At 58.2% G+C, this 27,629-nt stretch overlaps 1 protein-coding gene across 3 annotated transcripts in view; it reads right to left on the bottom strand.

The window, feature by feature from the left end:
- The window catches only part of GRIP2 (glutamate receptor interacting protein 2), a gene marked incomplete at its 5' end in the record, with an annotated part of 76,788 nt that overhangs the window by 8,203 nt on the left and 40,956 nt on the right, over positions 1-27,629 (bottom strand). For 2 of the 3 annotated variants that reach the window (XM_079794367.1, XM_079794366.1), the window contains 18 exons: positions 702-881; positions 1,506-1,645; positions 3,737-3,881; positions 4,783-4,928; positions 5,033-5,099; positions 7,181-7,261; positions 7,861-8,006; positions 8,442-8,628; positions 8,848-8,997; positions 9,308-9,436; positions 10,616-10,785; positions 10,881-11,028; positions 11,907-12,052; positions 13,267-13,342; positions 13,889-13,975; positions 14,653-14,798; positions 15,668-15,803; positions 16,072-16,152. In XM_079794367.1, coding sequence (XP_079650493.1) covers positions 702-881; positions 1,506-1,645; positions 3,737-3,881; positions 4,783-4,928; positions 5,033-5,099; positions 7,181-7,261; positions 7,861-8,006; positions 8,442-8,628; positions 8,848-8,997; positions 9,308-9,436; positions 10,616-10,785; positions 10,881-11,028; positions 11,907-12,052; positions 13,267-13,342; positions 13,889-13,975; positions 14,653-14,798; positions 15,668-15,803; positions 16,072-16,152 — 2,361 coding nt within the window. Of the gene's footprint in view, positions 1-701; positions 882-1,505; positions 1,646-3,736; positions 3,882-4,782; positions 4,929-5,032; positions 5,100-7,180; positions 7,262-7,860; positions 8,007-8,441; positions 8,629-8,847; positions 8,998-9,307; positions 9,437-10,615; positions 10,786-10,880; positions 11,029-11,906; positions 12,053-13,266; positions 13,343-13,888; positions 13,976-14,652; positions 14,799-15,667; positions 15,804-16,071; positions 16,153-24,880; positions 24,921-27,629 lie in introns of those variants that run through there. The other variant, XM_079794368.1, reaches the window with a different exon arrangement.

The raw sequence follows: 27,629 nt of genomic DNA on the forward strand, positions 1-27,629 counted from the left end.
TGCGAGAGCTCCGGAGGTCCTGCCTGGGGTTGAGGTGACAGATGCTGACCAAGGGCTCGAGATGGGAAAGCCGAGACCCAGAGAGCGAGGACCAGGGCTGGGAGGCACCGAGGCCACCCAGAGGCATCACGCCACTCGCTCCCTGAGCTGGGCGTTAGGGAGTCCCTGTGGCTCTGGGTCACAGAAACCAGAAGGCCCACCACCGGACTCAAATGCTCCCTGTCCCACCCAGGGCCACCCCTGGGCCTCAGCATAGATGGACGGGGCATCTGTGTCCTGGGAGGGCCCCTGGAGGTCTCCACCTCAGGCTGGACGGTGCAGGATGGGGTGGAAGGAGTTTCCTGCCTTCCCATCTCCAACTGGGTGCCGTGAACACTGACCGAGCACCTGCTGTGCTGGCATCCGGCTAGGAGGAGAGGGACGGCAGGAGGAAGGCGCGTGTGGTCTCGAACCTCACAGCAGGGTGCTGTGGGAGCTACTCAAATGGTGTGTGAAGGCCTGTGTCCGTGACCTGAGGAGTGAGGGGCCTGAGAATGGCCAATGGGGCCCAATCAGATCTGCCTTCAGGGAACGTGTCCCTAGAGGATGGAGCGAGGAGCGGAGTAAGGAGGACGCGGCCCAGGGAAGCGCGCTGCAAAGGCCTGGCCGTTGGGGGGACCCAGAGAGAGCACGTTGCTTGCCCAAGGGCTCCGCGGTGTTACCTGGGCCCCCAAAACCACTCTCTGTGGCCGAGCTGTCCCAGGACTCCACGGCGCTGTCCACGCTCGGCACAGCGGGCGAGAACCGGGCTGTCGGCTGTCCTCCTTTGAGCGCCTCTGGCGGGTCCTCGTCCGCATCACTGGGCTCGCTGAAGCTGCCCGACTTGTGAGGTGCGAGTGGGCCTAGGAGGAAATGGGGGGGGGATCGCTGCCACTGGCCTCTGACCCGGGAGGTACAGAGGTGCTCAGAAAGCCTCGGTGTCCGCCCCCCGGAGTCTGGTTTGGGAACCACAGGCACTGAGCCCCCTTAGCCTGCTGCTGGGCAGTCTGACAAGTGGGAGGTGCCACACGGACAGGCAAACCCATTTCACAGATGGGACCACTGAGGCTCGGGGAAGCTGAACAACATGCTCAAGGTCACATGGGGAGCAACGGTGGAGCCCAGATTAGAAGGAAGACCCCAAAGCTCAGGCTCCTCCCACTGCACGCCTGCCAAGACACACGGGACAAATTCGGGGGGAGCTGAGGAATGCACACGTGATGACCACGAGGTGCAACAAGCAGTCTTAAGAGGCAGAAGGTGATGAACAGGGTTCAGACCCAGACTCTGCCCCACGCCAGCTGTGTGACCTTGGGCCCAGCTCTCCCCTTTCTGAGTCTTGTCTCCTCAATGTCTCAGGTATCCACCCCCCTCCACAGGGGTCAGCAGGGATTCAGTGTGATGGGCACACAAAGCCTGGCCCAGAGGCACAAAGCCCTCCCTTCTTAAACGGGCCGGACGGTCCCAGGGAGTAAGGTGAGGCTCACGGTCCAGCTGCTTCTTGATCTTCAGGGTGACGGTCTCACCAGCCACCTGCAGGAGGTGGATGGCCTCACTCAGCGGCCGGCCCTTGAGGCTAACGCTGTTGATGGCCAAGATACGGTCCCCAACGTGGATCGCGCCAGTCCTGGGGAGGAGGCACAGGGCAGAGGATACGAGTTAGACACTCGGGGTTTCAGAGTGAGGAGATGCCCTGGGGAAACCAGGAGCCCCAAGGCACACGCCTGGCTGTGGCCTCGGGTAAACCGAGCTGCAAAAAGTCGGCAAGTGCGATTGCGAGTTGCATTAACAGAAGTATAACGTCTAGTGTCTGGGAAGGGATTATTCTGCCTAACTCTAAAGTTAGCTTCTGGAACCCATGTCAAGCATGAGTTTTGAGCATGGTTTGAATCCCACAAACTAGCTGCCAAATTCTAGCTACATGATCTTGGGCTAGTTTCTTAACTTCCCTCAGTTCCCGCCTCTATAAAATAGGGGCGATAATACATATTTTATCAAATTAATATTGAAGGATGGATGAGTAGAATGGGTTAATGTTTCCATCCAGCAGTTCCCTCTCCCTGTGCCTCAGTTTCCCCACCTAGAGAATGAGCAAAATCCCAGGGCCCAGTGGTTTTCTGCCCAAACACTATTTAGAATAACCTGAGGAACTGTCTAAAAATGCAGACGCTGGGCCCCACCCCGGACAATTAAATCTGTGGGACTGGGGCGGGGGGAGGTGATTCTGAGGAGCAGCCAGGACTGAGGGTGGGGAGAGAAGTTAAGCATCTGCTGAGGATGCACTTGACCCAGGTGGGGGAAAAAGAGGTAGAGGACTGGGGCGGGGGTCTTAACCTTTTGCACTCGGATGTCGAGTGTGACTCGACATGGTTAGCATTAGAATAAAGGAATCGAGAAAAAAGCAAGCGAGTGCAAAGGGTTAAACCCCAAGTTTAGATGTTCCCTCCCCGCAGGTGGGAGCTCACAGCGGATCCATCCCGCAGTGCCCTTATCTTCAGCTTTGCCCAGCAAGCTCCCCTGGGGCCTGGGAGTGAGTGAGGCAGGGACCGGCAGATTCGGGGAGGGAGGTCCGAGCTGTGCCACCAGCCACGGGCAGCGACCAGGCCCCTGGAATGCGCTGGCCTGAAAGGAGATGTGCTGAAAGTGTCAAATGCACACCGGACGCTGAGGATGTGGTATGAACAAATTAATGTAAAATATTTTGTTAATAACTTTTATGTTGATTACATGTTGGGATATTTTAAGATTCATTTTGTTCCTTTTTGCTTTTCCAATGCGGCTACTAGAAAGCTTATAAATGAATTGGTGGCTTGCATTATATTGCAGTTGGACGGCAAGCTAGATCAGCCCAATGAAGGCAGAGGGAACTGTGTGTTGCGTCCCCGTCCCCAATCCCCAGGCACCCAGAATGGGCTGGCACACTGTAAGTGCCCAGCAATCGTGGGAGTGAAGACATTTGATGTCAGAACGGTCCACACTGGCCTCTGCAGTCTACCAGATGGCCAGCAGGGGGCGCTCGAGGAGCGGGGACACCACAGGGAGCTGTCCCGTGGAGCCTCAGCTCCAGAATCCCTCCCATCCTTCAGCTGCACCCTCTCCTTGTGTGGCCCCTCCTGCACTGTGTCCTCCAGGGACCCACCGTGCCCCTCCAGCCTGGTCAGGCTCCCCCTTCACAACCAGCTCTTCTCAGTGCTGGGAGCTGCTGCACAGCTGAAGGGAGAATGCACCCTCTCACCCACACTGGCGTGGCCGACCTGTGAATCCTTCCACCTCTGGGTCCCAGATCTATCAGCTCCCCCAACCCACCGAAGAACCTGGGACATCCCCCCTTCCAGCTGCCACAGTTTTGGGGACACTTTCCAGGGGAGAGGATAGCAGGGGCAGGCCTCCATGTGCCAGGAAAAGTCCCAGGCCGTGCCGGGATCCGGGTGCTGGGAGCCAGGGTACGGGGCACGGCCCCTGTACTTTGAAGGCACACAGGTGCTCCAAAAAGGCTCACCGTGCTGACTGCCCAGCAAGGGAGGGAGCAGAGGACCAGCACATTGTCCAGCACTGACCTGGAGCTGGGAAGTCTGCAGGACGCTAGCCCGACAGTGGAAATGAGGCTCAGAAAGGGAAGGGACAGGCCCCATGCCCCCCAGAGCATAGATGCTGGAACAAAGGCCAGAATCCAGTCTGCCCCTGGCCCCCGAGTGTGTCCCTACAGAGCCCCGCTCACCTCTCAGCCAGACCACGCTTGGTGAGGCCCGAGATGACGATGGGGTCAAAAGGCTCCTCCGTGCCCGAGATGGTGATGCCCAGGGGGCCCCCGTAGCGTTTCAACTCCACTGTGTAGCTGATGGCACCCGTGGTCTCCTGCTCATCTGCAAGGGTGACACCCATCAGGGGCAGGATCCAGCAGCCGGGTACCCCCAGCCCCCAAAACCTCCGTGCACTTACTCACTCATACTCATCCACTCACTCATCCATTAATTCATACATTCACTCGTGCTATGACAGCAGATGGCACAACCGGGGGACCCTGAGGCCATCGTCTGCCTCCAGAATGCTTTCTTCCACCCAAACACCATTTAGAAAAAGAAAGAAGCATGGAACAAACATTTTAAAATGTAGATTCCACAGGCCACACAAAAGAAAAAAAATGATCGTGATAATGCTAACCGTGATAAGAAGAAACCAGATTTCCAACTTTTCTTAAAAAAAAAAAAAAATCGGCCCACAAGAGACCCCCTTTCCCAGGCAGCAGTTGGGGACTGCGCCTCTGAATAAGGGATTTGCCCTTCGGTGGCCCAACCCTCACCTTCCCTTTTGCCTCCCAACCTGTACCATTTTTCTTACCTTCTGTCAGGCCACTCGCTTACGTCACCGTCTGGCCTCAGCTGTGTCTGAATTTGCAGGGTTTGCGTATTCACTCGCACATCCACCCACGTAGCGGTGCATCCCGTCCGTCATTCACACCCCACCCACTCCTCTCTCACAGCTGCTCCCTCGGGCCACTCCTGCTAAGCTCTGTGTGTGGCATGGGGGATCCAGGTGGTGACTCAAACCCCCACGGACTCACAAGGGCCCAGGAGGGCTCCAGGGGCAGTGAGGAGTCTGTGGTGCTGCCCCTCCCTGCATCTGTCCAGTCAAGGAGTCTCCACCAGCCAGCTCTCAGGTGGCACCACCACCATCCCTCCTCGGCCAGAGGGAGCCCCGAATTGCCAGCTGGGAACCGCTGGTCTGGGGGACCTCGAGACGGGGCAGGGCAGGGTGGGGCCATACCAGAGTTGTCCTCGTCCTTCCGGATCTTCAGCTTCACCAGGTCCTCACACTGCCGCAGGATCTGCACGGCGTCCTCCATGGCGCAGTTGTCCAGGCGGATGTTGTCGATGGCCAGCAGCTTGTCCCCTGGCTCGAGGGTGCCAGTCCTGCATGAGCAGGGGTGTGTGGCAGGATGGAACCTGGCGTATGCCAGTGCCCTACCCACCCCCACTGCCTACTCACCCCACCCCGGGCCCAGGGGCGCCCCTACCTGTGTGCCACACTGCCTTTCTTGATGTCAGAGATGGTCAGGGGCTCCCCTCGCTTCCTGCTGGCCGCTGGAGGAAGAGAGGCCATGACTCAGCCTTGGGCGGGGGGACCCAGGATTGGGGCATGGACTTGGGGCCGCAAGCCCTGCTCCCACTGCTGCCTGGTTGGGTGGCTGTGAGCAGATCAGCTCAACTCTCTGTGCCTCAGTTTCCCTTCTGCAGAATGGGGGTGATGCCACACACCTCACAGGGGCATCATGAGATTAAACTAGATAATGCAGGCTCCTGGCACATAGTAGGGGCTCAATCCACATCAGCCATTTTTTCCTCTTGCCCATCCCCCAGCAAACTGTGAGCTCCTTGCGGGTAGCTGGTGTCTGTGTTCCCAGCACCTGGCACAGGGCCAGTACCCGGGACTGCTGGCTCCTGACGGCTCACCGCAGGATCCCATTCTGGAAACCCCTTTGGCCAAGGGAGCAGCCTCCCCTGAGGTGATGCCGCTCCCGGTGCCGCCTACATCAATGGCTGGCCCAGGAGGTGATGCCAAGGCCTGGCTCCAGCCTCAGCTCAGGCCGCCCAGCTGAGAGCTCTCCAGTGGGACTGGCTGAGCCTCTATTGCCACTGCATTGCCGCTCAATGTCTCCCGGTGCCCAGTCCTGTTCCCTCACTGCAACAGGTGCTGATCTTAAGAGGCCTCCTCGGGAACCCCCTGCATGTAACTCCTTGTCTGCGCAGCTGTTTCCTGGGGAATGGGACCTCAGGCAATGTGTGTGGTAGGAATGGCTGGTTTTCTTGAGGAAAGAATCCATTTGGGCTAATGGGCCTTCCCACTAGTGAGCAGGTGGTAGGACTGCCTCCTGGCCCGTGTGGCATCTTCGCACGTGAGACAAAAGTGCCCCTTCCCATCACTCTTGAGAAAGCGTAAGGAAATTGTAAGTCTGCCTTGAATGGGCATCCTTGTGTCAAGTACAACCTGTGCAACTGCACCCGGTGGCCCTGCCCAGAGGCGCCTGGGCTGGAGGCAGCTTCCCCGCTTCTGGATGGCTTAAACCCCCACCTCCATCGACTGCGGAGCCTGGGGCAGGAGGGAGCTGCAGCAGCACCCCGGGACAGCTGCCCCTCCATCAAGCCCTGGGGTGGGGCTGCGGATCATTCCGCACAGGAACGCAGCACTGGTCACCTGTTCTCAGAAGGCAGTCCTTGGGAAATGGTGTCCCAGCGTCCCTTGTCTGCCCTGTGGTCAGTCCACCCATGTGTGTGCTGCCCTCGCCAGAGTGGACACCTGCCAGGAGGCCACCTGAGCAGCGGGGAGTGATGCTGCGGCCAGGTGGGTGGGGTCTCCACTCCCCTCAACCTAGCTTTTTCCCCCTGAGGGTCCCCAGGACAGAGCTGGGCTGAGCCAGGCTCCTGACTCCCAGGCCCCAGTCAGCCTCATTTTCTCAACTCATCAATTCATCCTTGAATTATTCGTTCACTCATTGGATGAAAATTCACTGAGTAGCGACTATGTGCCAGGAAGGAAAACAGCAGGGAACAAACCAGACAAAGACCCCTGGCCTCCTGGAACTGCCAATCACAGATAATCAGCACAATTTAAAGGGAGCGTGTCAGGTGATAAAGCGTGTTGCGGAGGGAAATAAAGGACAGGGACCATGCAGAGGGCAGTGCCATTTAAAGTCAGGTGGTGGGCAGGGCCTTGCCCAAGTGGCAGGTGACCAAAGGCCTGAAGGGGGTGGGGAAGAAGGAGCAGCCGGTGCGAAGGCCCGAGGCCAGGAGGAATACAGCCTGGCCAGGGGGCAGCCGGAGGCCCGCAGTGGCCGGGGTGGCCAGGCAGAGGGCGGAGGCAATGTCAGAAGTCACGGAGACCAGGTCACAGAGGGCTTCACGGGCCCTGGGACGTCACCCCGTCGGGACACCCTGCAGACTCCCCTTGAGCAGAACAGGAGCCTAAGGCTTTGAGAAGCTCCAGACTTGCTTATGGCGAGAGCGGGGCAGTGCAGGGCGCAGGGGACCCCGGTCAGCCCGTCCTCCCCCAGAGCCTCGCCCCGGGGCCAGGAGGTGTATCCTTTCTCCCAGCGGGTGGGCTCCCTGGGCGCCCAGGGGCAGGCGGGACGGGCAGGAGGGGACGGCACAGCGGGAAGGGGACTCACAGCTGATGGTGATGCCCAGCTCCACACCGCGCCGCTTAGGCAGCTTCACGTGGAAGGTGCCGCTACTCGGGATGACAGACTCTGGGTACAAACAGAGGTGGACCCAGGTGAGACCTAGCCCCACCTCTATTCCCGTCCCTTCCGGCTGGGAGGGACCAACCCCATCCTGCTCCTTACACCTGGGAGATGCGAAAACGGAGGCACGTGAGCCGACGGATTGGTTCACGACAACCAATCCACCCGGTCAAAGAGGCACCCGGGACTGGAACCCCGGCCTCACGCCTGCCGGCTGGGGGTTCCCCGTAGCCAAGCCCAGCCCCATGTGGATCCAGGGATGATTTCCCGAGCCTTAGCTGGGCGTGTTCACGTGATTTATCTCATCTCGAACACAAGCAACATCCCCCGTAGTGAAAGGATTCCAGTCACTATTTCACAGTTGGGGAAACTGTGTTCTGCCCAAGGTCACAGACTGTCCAGATCACAGGGCCGGAATTCTAACCCGGGTTCTGGTGCAAAATCCACCCTGACCCTGGTGAGCGTGGAACTCCTTCCTCCGGCCAGTGCCTTCCTCCCCGCAGGGAGTGCTCAGGCGCGCACCTGGGCGCCAGGCGAGAGCAGCACAGAGAGGCGGGAGCAGAGGGTTCCGAAGCGTGAGGAGGCGGCGAGGGGCACGCACGCACCTGCCACGTCGAACTCGACCTCCAGCACAACCTTGTGGGCCAGCGCGGCATCCCGCAGCAGCTGGTTGGCTTCCTCCATCGTCCCATCCTCCGTGGCGATGCCGTTGATGGACAGAACACGGTCCCCCACCTGCAGCAGCCCACACCTGAACCGCAGGCAGCCCCGCAGAGAGAAGCAGCTCCATCACTGGCACACCCCGCAGGTGTGAGTCAGCCCTGCCCCCGCTCCAGCTAGAGAGCCTCAGGCGGTTCACCCTGTGGCTCTGGCTAAGGGTCCTTGCTGGGCCTCAGTTTCTCTGTCTGTCCAATGGGGGTGATGCCGTGCCTTACAAGGTGTACATATAGAGAGGACTCTGAGCTCAGACCGACAGGGGCTCGAGTCCTGTGACCCTGGGCAAGTGAAGCAGCTTCTCTGCGCCTCGGTTTCCTCATCTATAAAAGGGGCTGGTGGTGACGTTGCTGTGATGGTTGAGTGAGATAACGTGTGCAGCCAGGCTTGGTGTGGGACTCGGTTTCCCTGGCTGCCCGTGAGCGCCCACGGAAGAGCGGCAGGCCGCGTGGGGAGGGGGCAGGAGGCTCACCTCTCTGCCGGGCTGTCAGGCTCGATGAAGCGCACCAGGGGCGGGGAGGACAGGGTCTCGGTGGCGAAGATGCCGCCCTGGAGCTGGAGGCCGAAGCCGCTGAGGGGGTCCCCGCAGAGCACGACCTCCGTGGTCTCCGTGTGCACGATCTGCCCGCCTGGCCCCACCGTGCTGGAGGCCAGAGACACTGCGGGGCGGGTGGGCACGGCACTCAGTGGGGCCGCCCCAGCCAGGCCTTCCGTGGGAGCCAGCCCAGCCCCGGGCCCACGGACCTGGAGCCAGAGGGACCAGGGAGCGGGAGTTCTGGCTCGCTCTGGTGCCAGCCAAGTCAGGGCCCATTCTGAGCCTCAGTTTCCTCATCTGTGCAATGGAGCCGTGATTCCCACTTGGCAGGGCTGTGGCTTACATGAACTCTTGTGTTCCCTTCTTCGCTGCCTCCTCCGCCCCATTGTGGTCCGGGGGCTCATGGGCTGGGACCCGCGGGGAAGGGTGCTGGGGTGGGTGCAGGGCATGGTGTGGTTCATGATCGGCGAGGAAAATGGCGTCGAGGATAGGGCTGGGGAGATGAGAGCACAGTCCGTGAACCCCAGCAGGGCCCTCCCCCTCACTGCCCAGTGGGTGCCGCCACCCAACCACAGGGAGACACGGAGATGCCTTTTCCCATCCCCCCGCCGACCACTTGCCGTGTGACCTCTGGGCCTCAAAAACTGCAGGGTTTTCACAGACCCAGGGAAACCCAGCTGCCAGGACAGGGACCCATCTCACCACGAACGTGCGAGGTGACGCTGGGCAGGGCCCTAATTTCTCTGAGTCTAGGTTTCCTCCCCCATGAAACATGCACAAGCCACAGCAGGTGGGCACGTTACATCGGCTCTGGTCTTGGCCGGCAGGTGCGGACCAGGTGGGTGTTGTCCGGTAGTGGCCGGGCCGGGGGCTGTGGCAGGAGGGCACGCAGGGGGCCCAGCGATGGGGTTGCTCACTTCTCTGCACCTTCACTGTGGCCATTGGAGGAAGATGAGAGAGAGAGAGAGAGAGAGAGAGAGAGAGAGAGAGAGAGAGAGAGAGAGAGAGGTGTGTGCGCAGGGGCTGATGGAGTCTGAACTCACCACGCCTGCCTTCCCCCCCCGCCCGGCCCCCCGCCCTCCTGAGGCTACGCTCCCATCTGCAGACGAAGTGAGGAAAGCCGGACCACAGATCCTGAGCGTCCCCTGAGCCAAGGGAGGCAGTCAGGGTTCTGCTCGTGCGTCCCGGGCGCTGTGCTCGGGGCTCAGTGATGTGCTGCTCATGATGTGCTGGGCACTGTGCTCGGGGCTCAGCCGTGTGGCAGCAGGCGCCGGGGAGGAAAAGCAGGCCCAGCCAAGGCCCGCAGTGGGAGGCAGTGGGGGAAGATTGGAACAGGCGACTGGCTCTGGAGCCTGGGCAGCCTCAGGGTCCCAGGGCCTGGCCATGCCTGCCCCCTGCTGGGCTCTCAGGGCAGCCTGTGTCCAGGCCTCCTGCTGGGTTGGCGGAGTCTTGCTCAGACCTGCATCCTCCCTCTTCCACCTTTCACAGGCCTTCCCCGCCCCGTTGAATTCTTTGCCTCCAACTCCATCTAAGCATCTGCTCCCCTGAGGACCCCAGAGATCCCGCCTCCCCACCTGCCCCACCTGATCACCCAAACTGGCTGCCATGTATCTGGGCTCTTCCTTCTGCTGCGGGGCTTTGAGGGGTCCAGTCCATGGAAGGAGGGTGAGGACCCAACTCTCTCAGCCCATGGATTCTGCCTCCCTGCACAGCACCCCTACCCTCACCTGGGGCTTGGCGACACTCGGACAAGTCACTTAACCCCACTGTGCCTCATGGTCACTATCTGTACAATGGGACTAAGACAGTGGCCACCTCCTAGGACCATGGTCGGCAAACTGCGGCTCGCGAGCCACATGCAGCTCTTTGGCCCCTCGAGTGTGGCTCTTCCACAAAATACCACGGCCTGGGCAAGTCTATTTTGAAGAAGTGGCGATAGAAGAAGTTTAAGTTTAAAAAATTTGGCTCTCAAAAGAAATTTCAATCGTTGTACTGTTGATATTTGGCTCTGTTGACTAATGAGTTTGCCAACCACTGTCCTAGGACAATGGGGAGGGATCAGAATGAGTTGATACATATGATGTGCCCTGAGACCCTCCAAGGGGACCCACCTGCCTCTGAGGGCCTCAGGGGCCGCCGACTTTGGGGCGCAGGCAGGATCTCCAGTTGCACTTTCTCTGACACGCTGGCCAGCAGCTTGGTGGCCTCGAGCAACGAGCAGTGTTCCGTGCTGGTGCCGTCGATGGACAGGATGTGGTCTCCAGCATGCAGCGCTCCGCTCCTGGCCAGATGGGGGGCGGGGGAGGAAAGCTGGCCTGGGTGGCCTCTTCCCCTGCCGACCCTCTTCACCATGGCAGTGCCCAGCACGGGCCTCACCTGTCCACCACGCTGGCCGGCTTGATGCGGTCGATGGTGATGACTGGCTTGTTCCGGTGGGAGCCAGTGGTGAGCGAGATTCCCAGGGCGGACCCCGGCGTCTTGGTTATTTCCACTATCAAGGGCCCCGAAGCATTGGCCACGGTATCTGGCGCGTGGAATGAAAGAAGAGTTTGAAGTGCAAATATTGAGCACTTTCGTCCCTAGCCTCACTCTGCTGTCTCGATTTAATCCTCATTGCCAGGCTGGGATCACTGCACCCATTTTACAGATGGGAAAACTGAGAGGTGCGAGGTGAAGGCTATCTTTGTCCAAGTGCACACAGCCCCTGTGCGGCAGAGGAGGGGCAGGGATTTGGGTCGGAGGGGCTCTGGCCGCGGGCTTTGCCGGACAATGCTGCCTTGCTCACATTTACTGACAGCCTGCTGCAGGCCGGCACTGAGCTGTCGTGTCCACTGAACCCTCCCCGCCTCAGAAAACGGCACCCGCTGACCCGCCCAGTGGCTCACAAACAAAACCTAGCTCTTCTGCTCTCGGTCCCACTACCAAGTCCAAACGCCAGCAAATCGGGCCCGCTCGGCCTCCGTCACATTTCCTGAATCTGACCCCTACTGTGTTGCTCCTCAGCCACCAGCCTGGTCCAGCCACCATCGCCTTTCTCCCCCTCGGTGGCTGCAAATTAGAAAGTCCCTCCCGGCCTTTCCCATCTGTCTCCCTAACTTTTTTTACAGCACTTACTGACATCTGACACTCTCTCTATTTGAGTCATTCTGGTTGCTGCCCATCTCTCCCCACCAGAACGTCAGCTTCATGAGAATGGAGACCTCTGTGGTGTCCTCAGCAGAATGCCCGTTGCATCAAACGATGCCTGGCACGTAGTGCTTATTGCCCAGAGAGGCTCAGAGAAGCTACGGGACTGGCCCGGGTCATCCAGCCTTTGCAGGGGTGAGGATCTGTGCCCACTCCATGCTCCCCGACCCTTGGGCCTCTTCCTGCCCCGCCCTAGCCCTCAGGCCCCCGGCTCACCTGGAATGGCCACGTCATACTCCACCTGGAAGAGGGCCTCGTGGCTGCACTGCCGCAGAGTGGCCAGGGCAGCGGCGAGGCTGGCCCCGTGCAGTGGGAAACCGTCAACGCTGAGCAGCCTGTCACCCACCTTCAGAGAGCCCTCCCTGCAGGGAAGGGCTCGGTCAGCCAGCCTGGCCCGGCGCGAGCACTGGGCACAGCCCTGCCGAGAGGGCATTGGGAAAGGCGGGCCCAGAGGACAGAGGAGGGGCAGGGAGTGGGTGAAGGAGAAAGCCACGGGACAGGTGAATGAAGGAATGCATGAGGGCGTGACAGGATGAGCGACTAGGAATGTGCAGGTGAATACATGGGCGGGAAGACAGGAATCGGGTCAGCTCTGGCATCTCCCACCCCACCTGGTGCTTAAGAAATTCAGTCCTGGCTCCACCCTAGCATGGCTGAGCTGGGGATGGCCCTCGGACCACCACCTCCCTCCGGCCCCGGGGACAGAAGAGAGCGCCAGGGTCCAGAGAGGACGGCAGCCCCGCCAGGGCCACACAGCGTCAGCAGTGGGGCGATCTGGAAGCCTCCCGCTGCCCATCGTAGAGAGTCCCTCCCACCGTCCCACCTGGCTCCTCAGCAGTGATTCTGTCCTGCTGACTAATGGGCCTGGGAACCAATTCACCGGGGGCCCAGGGTGGGGCCTGAGCTGGGGTTCACCTCGGCTTGGGTCAAACCCCCGCCCTGGAATGCCTGCGCCAACAGGTGGCCAAGGCTATTCCGGGCGGTTCTATGAATAGCTGGCTGCAGGGCCTTGTTCCAGGACAGATTTAGATTTCTGACAAGGCCGTTCCAGGCTGCTCTTAAAATGGCCAGGAATCTCCCACTGGGACTCCGGGCGCTGGGAACTGGGCACATTCCTCCTCCACATTCTCCCCTCCTGCGTGTCGGGGCAGGGCCCGGGTGGGCAGTGCAGCCAGGACTGGGGGGCGGGGGCGGGGGCTGAATTACAGAGGGCCACGGTGACGCCGATCACCAGGCCCCAAACCTTGGGGGCTAAAATATTGGACCCATTCCACAGAGAGGAAAACTAAGGCCAGGGAAGGGAAGAGCAATGTGATACTAAGGCTCGCCTCCCGCGGCCCCCTGAAACAACAGAACGTTGGGGCAGAAAGAGCTTGGGGTCTCTCTCATTTGGGGTTTAGTCCTGGCTCCACCAAACACTCCCTGAGCGACTATGGGCAAAGGGTGTGCTCTCTCTGGACCTCAATGTGCTCATCTGGAGGATGGGCACAAAGGCCCCAGCTCTGCCTTCTCCACAAGGAGCTGGGGTTGGTCAGCGCAGCGCGAGGCAGCAAGGCTTCCTCTGGCTCAGGCTCACCTGTCGGCAGGGCCCCCAGGGCGCACACAGGTCAGGACAAGTGGGCGACACCTGTGGCTGTCTTCATGGGCCCCTCCTGGACAGAGTTCAGCAAGAGGCAGAAAATCACCTATCCCTGCCTTTCCTGATGCCCAGAGACCCGGACCCAAGCCCTAAGCGGGCTCCCCTCATTAAATCTGTTGGAGGACCTGGTCCTTGCTATTCACAGACCCGCCTACGAGATAGCAGCTGTAAATCCCACCTCCCGCCAGCCGGTAGAGGACATGACCGAAGCCCTCTCCCTGCTAAATGGCGTGCCTCCTCTCCTCGGATCTCATCCTGTTTCCCGCTTGGCCCTGACTGCTAGGCAGCTCCCAACGTTGCTCTCAATCTCAGTGGCACCGCCATTTTCTGACACAACTTTTCCCTCACACTCCCCTCCACCACCTGCATTTCATTGCTTGGCAGCATTTTCCATTTAACACTTGGCTTAATAGTCCTGGGTTCTTTCAAGTCAGAAGCAAGATATATATACGATATACTGATTTATGCACAGATTCATTAAAGCAAAACAGAGCATACACAGAATTAGAATTAGCCACGTTCCCACCCCCCCGGCCCAAGGGTGACTCTTAACACTGACCTCTGAGGACAAAGCCAAAGCTGTTGCCCTCCTTGTAGAGAGAGACGTCCACGGTCTTTGAAATGATCCCTGGGTTGTTCTCAGGGGCTAGAGAAAAACGGAGGCCTCCTTTGAGTCCCTCAGTCACATCACTGAGCGGGCAGATGTCCCCAAAGCTCGTCCCAGGAGAGCTGGGTGACCAGTCACAGAGACTATAGGAAGGGCAAATTCCTCCCCATTTAACGGGTAGGACAAGTGAGGCCGAGAGGGACCCTTTTCCTAATACCCACTTAGTCCACCCCTTGGAGAGAGGAAAGGGCCTGCCCACGCTCACACGGAGATGATGGCGGAACTCAGGCTCGAATCCATGGCTGGTGAGCTCAGGCCAGGGATGAATTCAGTTACCCCAATTTCAAGGCCAGCTTTGAAAATTCAGAGCTAGGCCACGGTAGTCAATGCAGGGTGGTACGGTGGGGAGACTGGTAGGGCAGGGGACAATTTTTTCAGCCAATGTTCCCCAAACTTGCCCCCTTAAAGGAAAAAAAATCTGCAAATAAATATGTCATATGACCGCGAGTTATAAACAGGGCCCTGCCACCTCCTGGGGACAGCAGACTGCGGTGGAAGGCAAAGCCTCTGGGTGAGGCTTGGATGTGTGTGGTCAGGCTCCAGGTCCCACCTACCCCACCTGGCACGATCCCCACCACCCAGGCCCTGGCGGGGAGGCAGCTGTGTCCACCCACAACCAAGGCAGTGGAGAAAGTTCCCCGTCCAAGGGCACCCACCGGGCGGGGGCAGCTCATACTCCACCTCCAGCACCACGCGCTCGCCCACGTTCTTGAGCAGGGTGATGATCTCGTCGTGGCGGAGCCTGGTCAGGTGGATCCCGTTCACCGACCGAATGTAGTCGCCCACGTTCAGCAGGTCACTCCTGGGAGCAAGGAGGCCAGAGCACAGGCATGGTGACAGGCGCCAGCATTCACACCCACCCTCCCATGGAATCCTTATGTCCCCCGGATCCTCATTGTACAGAGGGGGAATGTAGGCTCAGAGGTCAGACCATGTCCGGGGTCACACGGGGAGTGAGTAGGAGAGCGTGGATGCTAACCTAGACCTGTCTGACACCCAGGCCTGGCATTTCCCCCAAGGCCCGTCTGCCTTCCTTCCCTCCTACTGGGGGTCACCCTCAGAGCTCCAACTAGCTCCAGACGAGCCTGCAGAGTGGCCAGACCACCTCCTTTGCTAGTCCTAACACTCTTCCTGCTTTTCGCCACTAATCTGTTCTGTTCAACTGAACACTTATCCGTGCCTTCCCCATCCAGAGAGGCAGCGATGGAGAGGCTCACTCCCAGGTTTCAAGGAACTCATGGTCCAAGGGAGCCAACACAATGGCGAAATCCAGGGCGATGTGTGCACAAGTGGCACATGGGGCTGTGTGAGCAGAGCGGGTGTCCCAGCCTGGGGCTAGGGGCTTCCCAGAGGCAATGTGGAGGGATGAACGGGAGTCTGCCAGGAGGATGTCATGGGGAATGAGACTTCCAGGCAGAGGGAACTGTATAGGCAAAGGCCTGGAGGGCCTGGCTAGAGGAGGCACAGCGGCCAAGGGAGCAGCTGGTGAAAAGGCAAAGAGAAGCAGCTGGGGCCTAGAGTTACAGCCCCCCCATAGAGGGCTTCCTCCCACAGGCACCGAGCTCTTGGGAGCTTCTGGAAACAGCTGCTTGATTGCTTTACCCAAAGCCCTAGTATGTTTTCCACTGGCCCCAGCCCCCTCCTGCTGCCCCCACCAGCCCCCCTTCTCACCTGGCCGCCAGCCCCCCGGGCCTCAGGTTGGAGACCCTGGGCTTCCCATCCTTGTCGGTGCCGCCTGAGATGGTCAGGCCCAGCGTGCTGCCTTCTTTCTTGATCAGCTCCACCACGGTGACCCCTCGGAACTCCTCTGCAGACATATGGGAGGTGAGGGGGCGGCATGGGGCCATTTGGGGGCCCCAGCTCCAAAGCAAGTGAGGCTAACCCGTGGTAAGCAGGGCCCTTGGCTGCGTTACGCTGGGTGAGGTATTTCCTTTTTACAGATCAGAGAGGTTAGGTGGTTGGTCTAAGGTCACAGAGCAAGTTAGCAGCAGAGCCAGTGCTGTCTGACCCCCACCCAGCGCTCCCTGTGCCTCCAGGACAGAGAAAGAGGAAGGGGACGGAGAGGGGTTCGTTACCTGGAATGCTCTGTCTGCGGCAAGCCAGGGCCACGTCGGCTCCTCCTGCATCTTTGCCTCCTTTGGAGTAAGGCCCATCGTCTGCAGGCGAGAGAGAGAGGAAAGGCCCAGAGCTCCATTTCAATTTCCATTCAGGCAAACCTTTCGTGGATGTGGCCTGAACGAGGGGTTCCTTCCTGCCCCGGGCCCCACCGGTGTCTCTGCTGGGGGTCCTGGTGGCTCCTCCTCCCAAGGGCGGCTCTATCTCTGCTCTTGGGGCTGAGTGACATTCTTTTGAACATTCACACTGTTCTGTGGTTAACCATCTGCACAGCCCCGCGGGGCTGGTATTATTATTATGGGTAATATTATTCCACTAGAGGCCCGGGGCATGAAATGCGTGCACGGGTAGGGTCCCTAGGCCTGGCCGGCGATCAGGGCCGATCCGTGGGGCAACCGGCGGGGTGATTGAGGGGGCCCCCTGGCACTGGCACCTGCCTTGGCTGGCCTGGGGCCTGCGGGCTGGGGGCAGCTCCTGCGTTGAGCATCTGCCCCCTGGTGGTCAGTGCATGTCATAGCGACTGGTCGTTCCACTGGTTGTTCTGCCGTTTGGTTGATTTGCATATTAGGCTTTTATTATATAGGATGGTACCCATAAGGAAGCTGAGGCCCAGAGAGGGACAACTCATGCCCACGGTCACACAGCTGGGGAGTTATGTAATGTGGATGAGAACCAGGGTCTGCTGACTCCACCACCTGAGGCTGTGCTGGCACACCTGCGGGGCCAGGGAGCTCCCTCGCAGGCAGGCAGGTAGGTGTCACAGCCCATGGGAGACAGGGCTGGCCCTGAGCAAACTCAATCTGGAGTGGGCCCAACTAATGACTCCTCATGAGGACTGCCCTTTACAGTGTAGAGCCATATTCTCAGACATGCTAGGCAGCCCCAGGTAAGTCTGTCTCACCTGAGCCTGCACTTGCCCCCGCCCCCCCCCCCCCCCCCCCGCTCGCTTGACCTTGAAGAATAACCTTCCTGCCACCTTCACCCCTGCAGCTCCAGCTTGGCCCAGTGTTAAGATCATGGGCTCTGGGCTCAGCCTGGCCTGAGTGCATATCCTGGCTCAGCCGTTCACCAGCTGAGGGGAGATCACTCTTCTCCCCTCCCCCAGCCTCCTGGCCACAGCAAGGCCTAACCACTAGATGCCAGTAGCACCCCACCCTGGTCATGACAACCCCAAATGACTTCAAACATTGCCAATGTCCACTAGGGGAGCAATATTGCTCCACCCCCCCACTCCCACCCTCCTTGTCCCCACCCCCCCACACACACACACACACATCTTGAGAATCACTGCTCTAGAGCAGTGGTCACCAATCTTTTGGACCTCACGGACCATTATTGGTGACCGCTGCTCTAGAGTGAGGGTTGCAGCCCAATCTGGGTCTAACAGAGCCCAAGTTCCCTCACTCCACTCTGCAGACCAGGGCTGAGCTCCCTTTGCTTGCCAGAAGGAGGTAAACAGCAAATCAAACAGCAGTTAAACCCGGAATCATTTCTAGGGCCTCTGGAGTGGGGCCCCCAGCAGCTCTGCTCACCCCTCTTCCCCCAGGCCCTTTGTTCACACCAGCCAGCAACGATTTAGGTAACACCCCATTAAGTATAATGCCTCCCATTACAGTTCTCTAACTCGCACTTCATTTAGATTCAACAAGATGTTTCTGAGCTAATAAAATTAATAAGATTGGGTTATATCAACTGTGCGACAGCGAACTTCTCTAGTATTTCATGAGGGCCATTCTGGAATTAAAATCGGTCTTATCCTGTGCAAATGAGATTCTGTCACTGGACAATCCGGGGCAGACCAAAGGTAAGTTTGCTGGCTCCCGATTTATGAGCCTGGGGATGGTGGTGCGGGAGGTGATCTCTTAAGGAAAGGAGGAGGACGCTGAGGATAAATTTCGCCAAATTCAGAGCAGTAGGATCCCAAAGAATAGAGTGCAACAACAGTGGGTTAAAAGTGGACTTTTTGAACCAGGAGGTCGCGGTTCGATTCCCTGATGCCCGGGTTGTGGGCTCTTGTGGGCTCGATCCCCAATGTGGGCCTGCAGGAAGCAGCCGATCAATGATTCCCTCATCATTGATGTTTCTATCTCTCTCTCCTCTCCCTTCCTCTCTGAAATCAATAAAAATATATTTTTTAAAAAGATTCAGAGACTAAGACAGGAACAACGCAGGATTCTTTCTGAAGCAAAGGACGCAGGATGCTGGCTGCTGAAGGCCAGGACCTCTTTCCCGAGGTGTCTCTGTGGAATCCTCCAAGTGTGTCCTCTCCCTTCTCTCCTCCTCACAACATTCAGACCTTGCTCTAAGGAACTACTCAGTACTGAACTGAGCTGCAGGGACATCCTGGGGCAGCTGAGACAGCTGCTCGTCTCAACACTGAGTGGCCCCAACTCCCTCCTTCTACACCTTTTTGCTGGCTTTGGGCTGAGGCTGGGGGCCATCTCTTTCCCCAGCAGTCAAGCAGGCCTGACAGTGTGCTGCAACCCAGGATTCATAGAACCGTTTGCAGACAGAGAGTCAGTGGGCAATAAGCGAGGACTGGGCTCTTCTCTAGAGAAGGCACATGAGTTCAGGCTGTGGCTCTGATGAGGTGGAGGCCACTCCAGAGAGGTGAATTGCCAGATAAAGCTTCTGGCCACATTCAGAAAGACACGCATAAGGAATGCTACAATGTTTGCTGATTCCTGTTCAGAGGGGACATAGCATACCACTGCCACAAGCTTTTGGGAAAGGGACTGAGGCAGCATGCAAACCAAGAATCAAAGCAGGGCCAGAATTACCAGTGGCTGTGTGACTTGAGTCTCTATTTCTCCATCTGTAAAATGGGGGGAAGGAGGGATTATCCCTGCCTCTCCATCACTGGCTCTAGCCAGCCCAGGCTTGAGAATTTGAAGAAATTATTTTATTTATAGAAATCTCCAGGGCGGTCAGGCCCCAGTCCCCCTCCCTCAGAGAACATGCTCACTCTTTCCCACTCTCTCGTTTTTTTTTTGTTTTGTTCTGAGACCTGGTAATTACATGCTTAGAGATGAAGGCTTTTCAAAAACATCTTTCCCACCAATTTTCAGCTGGAAACGTGCATAAAAAAACAGAGATATTTTTATCCTCGAGTTTCTTTTTTCCTGTCTCCTCCTTCCAGCAATGGGCAATTATGAGCTTTTGACTTCAGTCCATCCATCCTGTAAGAACTCGCTTCAGAGGGAAATTCATTTCCGCAGCGATGCCAGCCGCCCGGGCTCATGTGGGCTGGGTGAGAGGGGGGAGCAGAAGGGAGAGGAGCTGTACCCCGCACAGCCCTGTACACCTGGTCCCCAGCCCCGCTGTGCCCAGGGTGGGTGGGTGGGCTTCTTTTTTATTTCATTTCTCTTGAGGGCGTTGCTAATTTGCCTAATTATCTCCATCTCTCTGGAGCCCCGGGGAGCTATTGAGCTTTGACAAAGGAGAAAGGAAGTCAGCCCCTGGCCCGGCTGCCTGTGCCAGGACCCCCTAAGCAGGAGAGGGGCGTGGGAGGGAGTTGCTAGGAGGGGCTATGACTCAGCCTTGACTGACGCGTACTCTGCGGGCCTCCAGGAAGAAGCGTTCACATCTGAAAGGGGGACCCCTGAGAAAATGAGTGCCCAGAGAGGCTCAACGTGGGACAAACAGGAAATGACAGCACGACACCGAGCCAGCTGCAAGGCCAGCCCGCCCCCATGTGCTGATGGGGAGCAGAGGGCTCCCCCACTCGCCCCTGGGTCTAACCATCCATTGTGCCTGGCGACCCCTTGCTGACCCTCCAGGGGAACCTGCTACAGCATTCCACGTGCTCGGCTACTCCTGGCTTGGTGGACCCCACCTTTGAAGGCGTTGCTGGTTTGGTGGAAAAGAAAGGATGGACCTTGGACGTAGGCCAACTTCAGATTCTGATTCCAAATCTGCTGCCAACTAACGGCTCTGGGTCAGGTCACTTCTCTCTGACCGCGGGGCGTCTCCTCTGCACAGTGCCCGCCGCATGGGCTTGTGGGAGGAATCAATGAGACTGTACGGTACCGAGAAATCATGAAACATGACAGTTCCCCTTTTGCCCCCTTTATTCCCTTCCTTAGAAAGGTTTTCCATACTACCCTTTTCCTCTTTGCACACAATATGCCACGATTGCCTCATCCAGTGGTCGGCAAACTGCGGCTCGCGAGCCACACGCGGCTCTTTGGCCCCTTGAGTGTGGCTCTTCCACAAAATACCACATGCGGGCGTGCACGTACAGCGCGATTGAAACTTCATGGCCCATGCGCAGAAGTCGGTTTTCGGCTCTTAGAAGACATTTCAGTCGTTGTACTGTTGATATTTGGCTCTGTTGACTAATGAGTTTGCCGACCACTGGCCTAATCCTCACAGCTTCCAACTACACGGTAACATTTAGTCTAGTCCAGTGGTCGGCAAACTCATTAGTCAACAGAGCGGCAAACCGCGGCTCGCGAGCCACATGCGGTTTGCCAACCACTGTCCTAGCTTAATAATGGTAACAACTCCTATCGATGAAATGCTGGGCCTTGCTTATGTGCTTCATAAGCATTATCCCATTTAATCCTCACCGCTTTCTGAGGTGGCATGAGTGTTATTGCCATTTGAAAGATGGGAAAATTGAGCCACAGAGAGGCTGAGTAACTTCCCACCGTAAGGAGCAGGGCCAAGATTTGACCCTAGGCCGTGTTCTACGAACTTTAAAATTATTACCACTTTATGCGGTAGGTACCATTGTTGTCCCGCTGTTAGAGATGAGGAAACGGAGGCAGAGGCAGGTTTACATGCCCAGGGTCACACGGCTGCTAAGTTCCTAAGTGGCAGGGCCAGAGGGCCCCTCCTGCCCCCGCCGCCCATCCCATGACAGACCTGGGCAGACTCAGGGACAATGCCCATGGCCCAGCCCCAGCCCCTGTGGGAACTCTTCACAAATAGCATCCCTCTGGCCATCACAGCGGGACCAGGGCGGACAGCTGGATGGAGATGCATCGAAGCTGATTCTGCTCGAAGTGACAGCCTTACCCTCGCAGCTGACAAGCCTCCCTAGAAGCCAGCGTCCGTGGCGGAGGGAAATATGGAAAGATCAACACTGCGATCTTTCTATTGCATGCATGTTTTTAAGGGAAGGACTGGAATTCGGGCCTGTTGGGCCCTCAACAGGCCACATCCTTAACCCCGGCTCTGCTCTCTCCCTCTCTCAATAAGGGGCACCCTAGAGGCAGTGCTGGCTTCCAGGAGCCCCCACTGCTCTCCTCCAACCCCGGGGGCAGCGCTCAGGCACCCACAGGCTAGGCACGTCAGGGCTACCAGGAGCCATCAGCATGACGGGGAGAGCTCCCGCGAAGTGTGGGGAGCGCCTGGCTCTGGGCCTGAAGTCACACTCCTGGTGGCCCCAACATCATGTGGGATGGGGGTGCAGGCTCAAGTCAGGCCTTGGCCTTCCGCCTTCTGAGTCTGTGCTCTCCTGTCTAACTCTGAAACCAGCAACATCAAGGAACATGACCTCAAAACTGAGTCACCACGGAACCATCTTATTTCCCACCAGCGGTTGCCTGGAGCAGTAAAAAGACTCAATTCACGCTGTTGAGAGTAAAAGCAAAATTGTCATCACAGTCCCTCAGGTTCCCTGACCTCCTGAAGACCTCCCCTTTGCCGGGTCTGCTCCAGCGCACTGGTCTCCTCGCTATTCTCGATACCAGACGCATGCCCACCCCAGGGCCTTTGCACTGGCTATCCGCTCTGCTGGGGATGTTCTTTCTCAGACATCCACAAAGCTGCCTCCCTACCTCCTTCAGGAACCTGTCACCTTCTCAGGGAGGTCTTCCCCAGCCAGTCTGTCTAACCTGCACCCCCCACGCCTCCAACACCTCCCATCACCTTCCTTCTCTGCTTGATTTTTCCTCATAGCATTCAACGCCATCTAACAGACCTTTTTTTTTTTTTTTTTTAACTTTGTGATCTTATTAACTATCTGCCTCTGCCCCCCTAGGATATCAGCTCTGGAGAGCTGGGTTGCTGTCTGCCTGTCCCCTGCTATGTCCAGCACAGAGAGCCTGCATACAGTAAGGGCTCAGTAAATAATGTTATTCGATTTCACTTGCAGATTAGGAGAATGGGAATCAAAGAAGTAGAATGAGCTGTTCAGGATCATAAAATCAAGAAGAGGCAGAACCAGGATGCAAACCCAGGCCTCCCGGACGCTAGGCCATGGCTGCCGTGGCCCCCTGGCCTCTCTGGCCTCCATAGTCTGGAGCCTGGGGTCCCCCAGGGCTAGAGCCCCTGCTGTGGTGCAGGAGGTTGGGCCTGTGCAGGGATCCAGGTGGTCTGGTGAGAGTCCCCCCAGAGGAGTGGGAATCCCAGGCCGCCGACGAGGGACCACACACACACACACACACACACACACACACTGCCCTAGCCTTCCTGAGTGGCAAGGGCTCAGGAACAAAGACCACTTTGTGGCCTGGAGTCAGGAAAGAGTGAACACTGGGAACAGGGTGGGGAGTGAGGGAGGAAGTTACTGCCAAAGTCTGTGTCCACGCTTACGGTGCGTCCCAGCCCTGCTCACAGCCTTTCCTCAAGGGGCCGCGGTTAGCGGAGGGTAAACAAGACTCCCGGGAGCAAGACTGAGTATGGCCGGAGGGCAGGCCCGGAAAGGACTCACGCAAGCCGGAGCCCTTTGGGGCCGAGGAAGGGCCCTGGGCAGCGTGTCCCACGCCTGGTGCTCACGGAGAAGCACCGTGAGTGGCCTGACTCCCGGGGCCTCAGCCGCCCCTGCAGAATGTGGAGTGTGTACGGAGTGGCCACCCGTTGGGTGCCCTGTCCCCCTGCTCCTGGGGAGGCCACATGACCAGGCCTGGCCAATCAGAGGTCCGGTGATTGGTCAGGAGAGGGCATGTGACCCAAGCTGGGCCAACCAGAGCAGCCCTGGGACGTTTGCTGAAACGGCTGGAATGGCCCTTCCTTGGGGAGAACGGAACTAGGTAACCTTAAGCTTGGAAGTCCCCGGGGCCCTCTGGAGAAGGAAGTGTCTGCCCGGAAGTGAAACGGCCTAAAAAGAAGCATAAACCTAACAGAGTGAACTGTCAGAGTCCTAACAGCGCTAAGCGAGCACCTGGATCCAGCTCTGCCTGAAGCTCCGTCTTTGCATTTTTCTTAAAAAGAGCTTTGGCAGCTGTGACCATGAGGTTCTGTGACCTGGGAAGCGAAGTAGGTGGGGGCTGCAGTGGGAGGGTAAGTCACCAGAGAACAAGTCAGGGAGATCATGAAGGGCCTTGAAGGCCAGGATAAGGAGCTGTAATCAGATTTACATTTTAGTGAGCTCCCACAAGGAGCGTGGGGAGAGGAGGAGGAGGAGGAAGAGGAGGAGGGGGAGACCAGGAGGCCAGGGAGGAGACTGAGCAAAGGACCAGGCAGGCGATGCTGAAGCCTAAGCCTGCATGGAGGCAGAGGCCCCGGAGGAGGGGAAGACACCTCCCTGCCAATGTCCCAGGTGAGGTCTCTGGGGCACCCCTGCCCGCGTGGCTCTGACCCCTGCAGGACGAGGGGACCCCACTCATGTGGGCCTTAGGTCAAGAGGACACAGGTGCCCGGGCCAAGAAAGCAGTGTCTCCATGTATAGTGCCGTCGCCCGGAGGGGGCAGGAGCAGACCGCATGGGGTAGAATCCCAGCTTTGCCACTTAGGGCTGGGTAGTCTTCGACAAGTCACTTAACATCTCTATGCCTCAGTTTCCCCAACTGTAAAGTGGGGAGAGTGGTCCTGAACTCAGTGTTGTTGTGAGGATTAAATGAGAAAACGCACAGAGAGAGCTTAGGATAGAGTAAGATCTGGCACAGAGTTAGATCTCAACAGCTGTCAGCTATTGTTTGCATTATTATTATGTGGGGTCTGAGGGTAACTCTGCCTCTCCCCTGGCCACGGGTCGGGAGGTGGGAGCCTAAGTTCATTGGTGGAGAGCCCTGCTTTACTCGTGTGCATGCCAATCCCAAGTCAGCCTCTGGGTGGCAGTTGTAGGGAAGACGACCAGGTTTGTGCCTCGGTTTCCTCACCTGTCCCCAGTCCCTCCCTTAGGAGTTGTTGCCAGGCGGGAAAGTGGAGTATATCGAGTGTGGGGAGGGATTGACAAGGGCGGCCCCAGGGCACAGAGTGAAGGACTGGGTCCTGGCTCCGACCAAGCTCTCTGTTGGGGAGTATGGGGAGAAGTAAGGCCAGCCGGCAGGCTAGGAGACAGATGGACAGATGGATGGAGCAACTATCTGCCCCAGAGCTCTTCCCCGAGTCCCAGTCCTGGCCACCCAGGAATGTGGCAGCTGTGTGTCCCCTCCCTCCCCACTGCATCCCCAGAGCCCCAGGGCTCAGCAGCTAGACCCCAGCCAGGGCTTCTCCCTCCCTCTACAAGGTCCAGGACCTCCCTCCACACCACACCTCTGCTCCCACACCTCTGGGCAGGGAGCGCCCTCCTGCCAGCTCATGCCGAGGTGGATGCCATCCCCGAGGCACCCCTGAGGGGCTGAGCACTGACCTCTGGAATGCCCCTTGTCGTGCTGGGCAGCCCAGGGGACTCGGCCCCTGGCTGCAGGACAGCAGCCAGGGTCAGACAGACAGCCCTGTCACCTGCTCACCCTGGCCAGGTGTCCCGCCCCCTGCACTCTCTCCAAGCCCTGGGACTCTGGGGAGTGGCAGTCCCACTCTGAGCCATCCCAGTCCCCTGTCGGACAGCAGTTTGAGGAACCAGCCCCACCCCTCTGCCTATGGGTCCCCCATTACTTACCGGCCTCTTCAGGGGTCTCCCGGTTGAGCCCACAGAGCATGTCTGCTATTGTCCCTGCTGCCCACTGACTCCCTGGGGAGCCACGCTGCTCCGCCCCTCCCACACCCTCTCGAGGGAGGGGCTGTGGGAGAGAAGCGCCCAGCTCCCACTGGCTGGGCACTGAGTCCACCCACTGCAGCAGGCGGCTCTCTGCTTAAAGGGGACATGCTGCTGTCATGTCTGGCTCCTGGATGGGGTTCGACACCCTCACTCCCATAGCCTGGGCAGGAGATCTTTGAAGATGGCATGCATGGGGTCTCCCCCGGAGCCCCAGGCAGATAGACCCCAGGTCCAGATCAGCTCCGAACTTGCCCTGGGACTTTGGCAAGTGATTGCCCTTACCAGGCCTCAGTTTTCCCATCCAGAGAGGGGGAGCAGTGCCTTTCAACTTTCCTTTAGATAGCAGATTCCAACAGAATCCCAAGACAGAAACCAGCGCAGCCAATGGATAAGGCCAGGGCACGTCGGTAGGTCTCACGTTAGAAACTCTTGCGCTTGGAGCCCCCTGGGGCCCTTCCACCGACATTCTAGGCAGAGGTAACTACTTTCCTCACGCCTCAGTTTCCCTTTCTATAAGGTGGAGCTTGGGGAGGGCGAGCCCAGCAGCCTGCCACAAGGAGCACATGGAGCACCCCCCATCCCCAGCTTTCTGGGAAGACTGAGCGAGCTGGGCTCAGGATCTGCCTCTGGGCTTGATAGGCAGGAGCAGCTGGTCACAACCCCAGCCCCAGCTGGGCCTCAGCCCTGCACACTCCTAGTTCCCTGCAAGCCAGCTCAGGACGCACCCTGGCGGCTCTGATGGACTCCCGGCTCCAGCTCTCAGCTGCTCCTGCTCCCAGCCCACCCATGTGTGCTGGCACCAACTGAGGGGACCACATAGGTACTTCGGAGAAGGGTGGGTGATGGCGGCATGAGGTGTCAAAGCCTGTGACTACATGGAGCATCCAGTTAAATGCAGCAAAGAATGAGGCAGACGAGGTCCCGGCCCCCGTGGGGCTCTTGGATACATGGGAACAAGCAGGTGTCACAGCAAATGGGAGCGTGCTGCCAAGTAGTTAGAGACGGGAGGGTCCAAGTTCCAGGTGAGGTTTCCTGGGGCCAGCAGTGAGGCCAAAGGTCAAAAAGAAACTCCAAGATCTCAGCCATGGGAGGTGTAGGCGAGTCAGAGAGGGAGGACCTGTAGCTGGCCCAGGCAGAGAAGGGGGTGCATGCTCTCGATGGGGATCGCGGTGCCAGGCGATGGTCAGCACAAGGCTCCCGATGAAGACCCTGACCATCCCCAGGGACCCAGGGCCACTTGGAGGCAGTCCCAGCTCCACGCCAGGCAGGAAGGGATGAAGCCTTCTCGGCAAGTAAATTGCTCTAACAGACATCTGCCTCCCCCCTCCCTCCCCACCCCCTGCACCCTCTCCCTCATTTACAGCCCTTCAGGGGAGGGCTTCATGGCACACAAGACTTGAGAGTTACATCCACCCTCTCCCTTAGGAAAATATTTGCTTGCGGTACAGATGCATTTAAATGAGCTATGAAGATGGGCGGTTGGAAAGCTCGCCATGTTTGTCTTTCTCGCTGCTCCTTTGGAATTTACTTTTGTGGATGAGACGCTCCTGGAAAGGTCAAGCCGTGGGTTATGGGAGAGCTTCCCTTCAGCGTTTCTCTGAGCGCCCGCTGTGCCCGCACTGGGGGCTGACACCCCAGGAGACGGTGGGAAACAGGGTCTTCCCTCTGCCTTTCTGGCCCCATCAGCCCATCAAGCACATTGGCTTTTGATTTTATCCAAGAGTGTGTTTGGAAGCAACTGTTGGTCCGTTTTGGGACAAGGCAGGGTTTAAATAAATAATCGGTCCAGGAAGGTTAAGTAACTTGCCCAAGGTATCCAGCGGTAAGGGTGGAGCCAGCTTCACATCTAAGAGGTCTGTTGTTGTTTTAATCCTCACCTGAGGATGTTTTATTGATTTTTAGAGAGGAAGGGAGGGAGGAAGGGAGGGAGAGAGATAGAAACATCAATTGGTTGCCTCTTGTATGCACCCCAACGAGGGATCTAACCCAAAACCTAGGCATGTGCCATGACCAGGGACCAAACCTATAACCCTTTGGTGTATGGGGTGACGCTCCTACCAAGTGAGCCCCCAGGCCAGGGCAAGAGGTCTGTTCTTAAAGGTGCTGATATGGAACCTCAGGGGCTCGTTAAGGGGTCCAAGAGAGCAGATGAGGAGCAGCTGGCTCTGTCGGTCACTGAGGAGGTGCTTTTGAGCCTGGCTTTGAAGGATGAGAAGGCACGTGTCAAAAAAGGGAAAAGCCGTTGCAGATGTGAGTCCATGAGTGAAATCCCGTGTGACTAGTGAGGAGACCAGGTGGGAAGTGGAGATGGAGCCAGGTCACGAGGTCTCACTCCTACAAGTGTGGTCCAAGGACCAGCAGCCTGGGCATCGCTGAGCTGGTCAGTGATACTCAGGCCCCACCCGGCTTTAACAAGGTCCCAGGGGATGCAGATGAAGTTGCAAAGCACAGCATTGGGAGTTTGGCTTTCCTCCTGCAGGCAATGGGAGCCACAGACGGTTGTAGAGCAAGGGGGTGAGAAGGTTCTGCAAGGTCCTCAGACATCGAACTCAGCCAAGGTAGAGGGGAGGATCTGCCCTGGGAGTTGGCCTAAGCGCAGGAGGAGCTGCTGCCCTGCTCCAAAGATGACCCCTCTCCTCCAAGGCTGCCC

This window comes from Cnephaeus nilssonii (assembly GCF_951640355.1).
Source record: "Cnephaeus nilssonii genome assembly, chromosome: 17".
Classification (NCBI taxonomy): domain Eukaryota; kingdom Metazoa; phylum Chordata; class Mammalia; order Chiroptera; family Vespertilionidae; genus Cnephaeus; species Cnephaeus nilssonii.